This window comes from Balaenoptera musculus, chromosome 9 (assembly GCF_009873245.2).
Source record: "Balaenoptera musculus isolate JJ_BM4_2016_0621 chromosome 9, mBalMus1.pri.v3, whole genome shotgun sequence".
NCBI lineage: Eukaryota > Metazoa > Chordata > Mammalia > Artiodactyla > Balaenopteridae > Balaenoptera > Balaenoptera musculus.
In genome coordinates this window covers 94228725-94233812 of record NC_045793.1, presented here as the reverse complement: position 1 = coordinate 94233812, position 5088 = coordinate 94228725, and the positions used below count along the sequence as shown (strand labels likewise).

The 5088-nt window shown below is 38.8% G+C and overlaps 1 protein-coding gene across 1 annotated transcript; it reads right to left on the bottom strand.

The window, feature by feature from the left end:
* Positions 1 to 1189: 1189 nt before the first annotated feature.
* On the bottom strand, positions 1190 to 1923 carry LOC118900423 (translationally-controlled tumor protein-like). The gene has a single exon (XM_036862770.1). It carries the CDS (start codon positions 1863 to 1865, stop codon positions 1347 to 1349), a length of 519 nt encoding a protein of 172 aa, XP_036718665.1. The 5' UTR covers positions 1866 to 1923; the 3' UTR covers positions 1190 to 1346.
* Positions 1924 to 5088: the final 3165 nt, after the last annotated feature.

The window sequence follows — 5088 nt, the reverse complement described above, 5'->3', positions numbered from 1 at the left end:
TTATAATATGGGCATTTCTGGCTTATGATTGATTGCCTGTAGAATCTGTAAAATTCAGCCAAACTTAAGTTTTTAAAACGTAAACTGCTGTTCTTATGTTTATGGCTGTGTCTATCACCTTGAAGACAGGCACTTAGTTTTATTCATCTTCATGGTGTCAGGCATTAGTACTCAAAATATTTTAGGGATGAAAATAAAAAGTGTATTGTGATGATTAGTTGAATAAGGGGAGAAAAAACAATCACCTTGGAAACTTTTAGGTGTGTGAATATGTGTGTGTGTGTGGCCGTTTTCTGTACATCCAGGTAAAGACAATTTGTTTTGGTTTGTTTTATAATTTAAATCAGTGAGACCATTGCCTCCATTTCCTGCTTCACTTTTATGGCCATCAGGCCTAAAGCGGTAGATTTACATAGGTGCTGTAAGTGACAGTCACTTGTATGATACCATTCCTAATGTTTCTGTTTGGACTTAAATATTCTAGATGGCCCTTTTGTTGTGGCCACTGTAGTGAGAATGCATAAAGAATGGAGGTCTGACATTTAGGCTTTACAATCCTGCCCTTCATGTCCACTCTTGTGAACCACATATTTCCATACTTTTTCTGTTGGGATTAAAGGATAAGGCTACTAGATCAATGGTTCCCGAGTATTGCTGCTCACCAGAATTTGTACAGACAGTCCCTGACTTTACGATGGTATGAAAGCAATACTCGTTCAGTGGAAGCCATGCTTCGAGTTTTGAATTTTGAACTTTTCCTGGGCTAGCCATATGGGCACGATTCTCCCTCTCTCTCTCTCTCTTTCTCTTTCTTTCTTTTTTTTTTTTTTGAGTTTAAATGCATTTTATTTTATTTTTTAAATTTATTTATTTATTTATATTTATTTTTTGGCTGTGTTGGGTCTTCGTTTCTGTGCGAGGGCTTTCTCCAGTTGCGGTGAGCGGGGACCACTCTTCATCGCGGTGCGCGGGCCTCTCACTGTCGCGGCCTCTCTTGTTGCGGAGCACAGGCTCCAGATGCGCAGGCTCAGTGGTTGTGGCTCACGGGCTTAGTCGCTCCGCGGCATGTGGGATCTTCCCAGACCAGGGCTCGAACCCGTGTCCCCTGCATTGGCAGGCAGATTCTCAACCACTGCGCCACCAGGGAAGTCCGCATTTTATTTTTAGACAACCTACATGACATGTTTTGTTTCCTCAAAATCAATGCCTCCGCTCCAAACAAATCAACATCAAAACGAAGAGCTCAAGATGCCATCAGTCCCATTTGTCTAAGTCCTGGTGTTGTGCGGATGAAAAGCAGTAGCCAGCCAGTTACGACGAGCAAGGGATCCAAACAGCCAAATTCGTTAACATTTTTCCATTTCTAGACCATCCTTAAAGAAAATCATACATGGGGTCACACCATCCTCATGGTAGTCCAGCAGAGCAACCATGCCATCTGGATTCATGTTTTCACCAATAAAGAACTGACAGTTTTTGAAATTAGCAAGGATATGCTTGATTTGTTCTGCAGCCCCTGTCATAAAAGGTTTTACTCTTTCTGGTCTCTGTTCTTCAAGCTTCCCTTTGATTGACTTCATGTAATCTTTGATGTACTTCTTGTAGGCTTCTTTTGTGAAGCTGGTTTCCTGCAAGTGATGGTTCATGACAATATCCACACCAGTGATTACTGTGCTTTGGGTACCTTTACCCTCGGGGCCTTCAGCAGAGGCATTTCCACCAATGAGCGAGTCATCAATGTTACCCTCTGTCCTACTGACCATCTTCCCCTCCACCTCCAGACACAGCCCGTCCACGACCTCCCGGATCTTGTAGATGTCGGAGAACATCTCATCATGGCTGATGAGGTCCCGGTAGATGATCATGATGGCGACTGGAGGGAGACAACGGTGGCACTAGCTTAGGAGCACGGAGCTCAGAGCGAGCACGGAGCTCAGAGCGAGCGCGGTGCGGCCGGAGCGGCGCTCAGGGGAAGGGGGGAGCGGGCGGAAAAGGCCGACTCTGCCGCTTCCCAACCTCATATAGAGGGCACCTCTCTTTCTCTCTTGATGAAATGCCAGCTCCCAGTCCAATACACTTCCAATCACCCTGCACCCAGACAACCATCCACTTGTGCATTTGTAGAACAGTATTCACTAAATTACATGAGATAGTCAATACTTTATTACAAAACAGTTTTTTGTGTCAGATGATTTTGTCCATCTGTAGGCTAGTGTAAGCGTTCTGAGCACATTTAAAGTAGGCTTGGCTCGGCTATGATGTTCAGTAGGTTAGGTGTATTAAATGCACTTTTGACTTACAATATTTTCAATTTATGATGGATTTATTGAGACATAACCTCATCATAAGTTGAGGAAGATATGTAAAGCTTTAAAGGAAATTCAGATTCTTGAGTCCCACTCTAAACAAAGTCAATTAGAAAGTCTTGGGTGAAGCCTTATATGTATATAAATTTAAAAATATAACAAATATAAATAGTTATATTTGTAGCTATAACACCCTCCTTCAAATTCTGATCATCAGTTAGGTTTGGGAAGTTCTGGTTTCAGTAACTTATCCAATGTCACACAGAACCCTAAATAGAGCCAGAAATGAACTCAAATCTTATAAGTCCAAGTTAAATGCTTTTCACTGGACTTCTGCTGTCCTTTTACTGATTATATATGATGGGGTAGGATGGAAAAGTGGAGAAAAAACAGCAATTTCAATTAAAATTTTTTACCATATTCTGTTACATGGTTTTAAGATTAAAAGAGCTAGTATCTTAGTGAACTTAGAACAACATCTGGCACATGGCAAGTACATGTAAGTGATAAATGTTAAATGAGTAGCTTAAATGTTAAATGTTAAGTGAATGCTGTTGTCTAATTACAGCGTTCACTTTGCCCAGGGTTAAAGTGAAATTGAATTAGATATGAACATTTTTACATTATTTTATGTTCACAGATATAAACATTTTCTATGTAGAAAAAAGATGTATGTAAATAACAGTGGTATCCTCAGTATTTTTTTCTTTTTTTGTCTTGGAAGCCCTGAATTTGTATAGCTGAAAATATTTCTATGTTGTTTCTTTTCATCTTTTTGACATTAAGAGAACTGTTAATAATATACTTATTAAATGAAGTTTTAGATTTGCAGCTGTGTAGTATTCTTATATTATTTTATTTAAGATATAATTATAGCTAAGGTGCATGGGATGATGTATTTTACATTGTCCTTCTACCACTGAACTAGCTCCAAAATTGATTTTTACTGCTATGAAATCAAGTATTCATTTTTCAGAAGCCATTGTCTGCCTGGATTGATCATCCAAATGAAATATTTCCTTTGAATGAGGTAATAGATATGCTTGGTTCTATCTAATTTCCCTACCTCTCTACAGGTTTCTTCAGAGTCTTTCAACCTTGAATAAGTTTTTATACTTATTAACTATAAATAAAATTGTACATTTTCATCACCAGTAAATGAAGAACCCACTTTGATATTTTAAAGGGCTCTTTGATACATTTTGACAAAGTCTGTGAAAATATGCCTTTGGTCAGAATCTATCATTGTGAAAATTGATACCCATTTTAGTTTTGTTCATTTTATAAGTTGTATTATTTTTCAGAGGAATCACCACATACCCAGCATCGATTTCTAGTGGCTCCTGATTTTTGCATGTGTGTGTGTACACATACACAGAATACCTTCATATCTTCAAGTAGAATACAAATTTAGTCTTTAATATACTTCATTAAAATGAATTATTCTATCATAAATGAATTGATTTGTCCTGGAAAAGGGTAGAGGTAGGGATAGACTAGAACAGAAGGTATTTATAAAGTCAGGAGGACTCTGGTAGGTAGCGAGGATTAGACCAGAAAGTACCAGATCTGAGAAACCAGAAGGAAGAATTAGATGCCATCAGTAGGGAAGCAGCTGACTATTTGAGTCCAGAGTTAGCCAAGGAAAGGGAATTAAATTAGCATTTATTAAATATTTACTATATTTCAAATGTTGTCCCAGGCACCTTACAAAAGAAGGAATGTCTGGCTAGGTCCCATAAATCTAGATGTTTTGAGTCTTGGGGAGTCAGAGAAAATAGTATTAATAAGTAAGATACTTGAACAAATTATATTATTATCTGCATTTTATTTTTTATTTATTTATTTTAGGTTATAAATCACATCTTTTTTTTTAAAATTAATTATTTATTTATTTTTATTTATGGCTGTGTTGTGTCTTCGTTTCTGTGCGAGGGCTTTTTCCAGTCGTGGCAAGTGGGGTCCACTCTTCATTGCGGTGCGCGGGCCTCTCACTATCGTGGCTTCTCCTGTTGCGGAGTACAGGCTCCAGATGCGCAGGCTCAGTAATTGTGGCTCACGGGCCCAGCCGCTCCGCGGCATGTGGGATCTTCCCGGACCAGGGGTCGAACCCGTGTCCCCTGCATTGGCAGACAGATTCTCAACCACTGCGCCACCAGGGAAGCCCAATCACATCTTTTTATTAAATAATATTAGTACTTGAACTTAGGCTTTTAATTAATTGATTTTAATAGCAATACTTAGATAGTCCCTGATTATTCTCACTACCTTTGAAAACTCTTATTGTCTGCATTTTAAAATACTTACACTGTGTTGTAATAATTAAAAATTACATGAGAACTATATATTCGTTATTATAATCAAACCTATAACTTTTGAACCATGACCATCCCTTCCTTCATTCTTTTCACAATAGAAAGCCATCGTTCTGTCTGGATTCTGGATCTCAGCTCCTCCTGTCTACTTAAGGACCTTGCTCCATCGATTACTCTCTTTTTGTTGTGTCTTCAACCTCTCACTCTACTGGTTCCTTGCCATTAGCATTCTCATTTGTTTAAAGTGTCTCCCTCATACATATCCTCTCTCCCTCCGGCTTCTACCCAAATTCTCCTTCCTTTCACTAGAGAAAAATTTTCAGAGAATTTTCTGTGCTTGCTATCTCCACTTCCTCACCTCCAAGTTACTCCTCAATCGTAGGTAGTCAGGCTTTCATTCCCAACATTGTTGTGAAACGACACAATAAAGTCACCAATATCATCCCTATTATAAGATATCCCTTAGT

Excerpts from the sequence above, each read along its gene's own strand:
- LOC118900423 (XM_036862770.1), bottom strand. The coding sequence starts at position 1,865 with ATGATCATCTACCGGGACCTCATCAGCCATGATGAGATGTTCTCCGAC.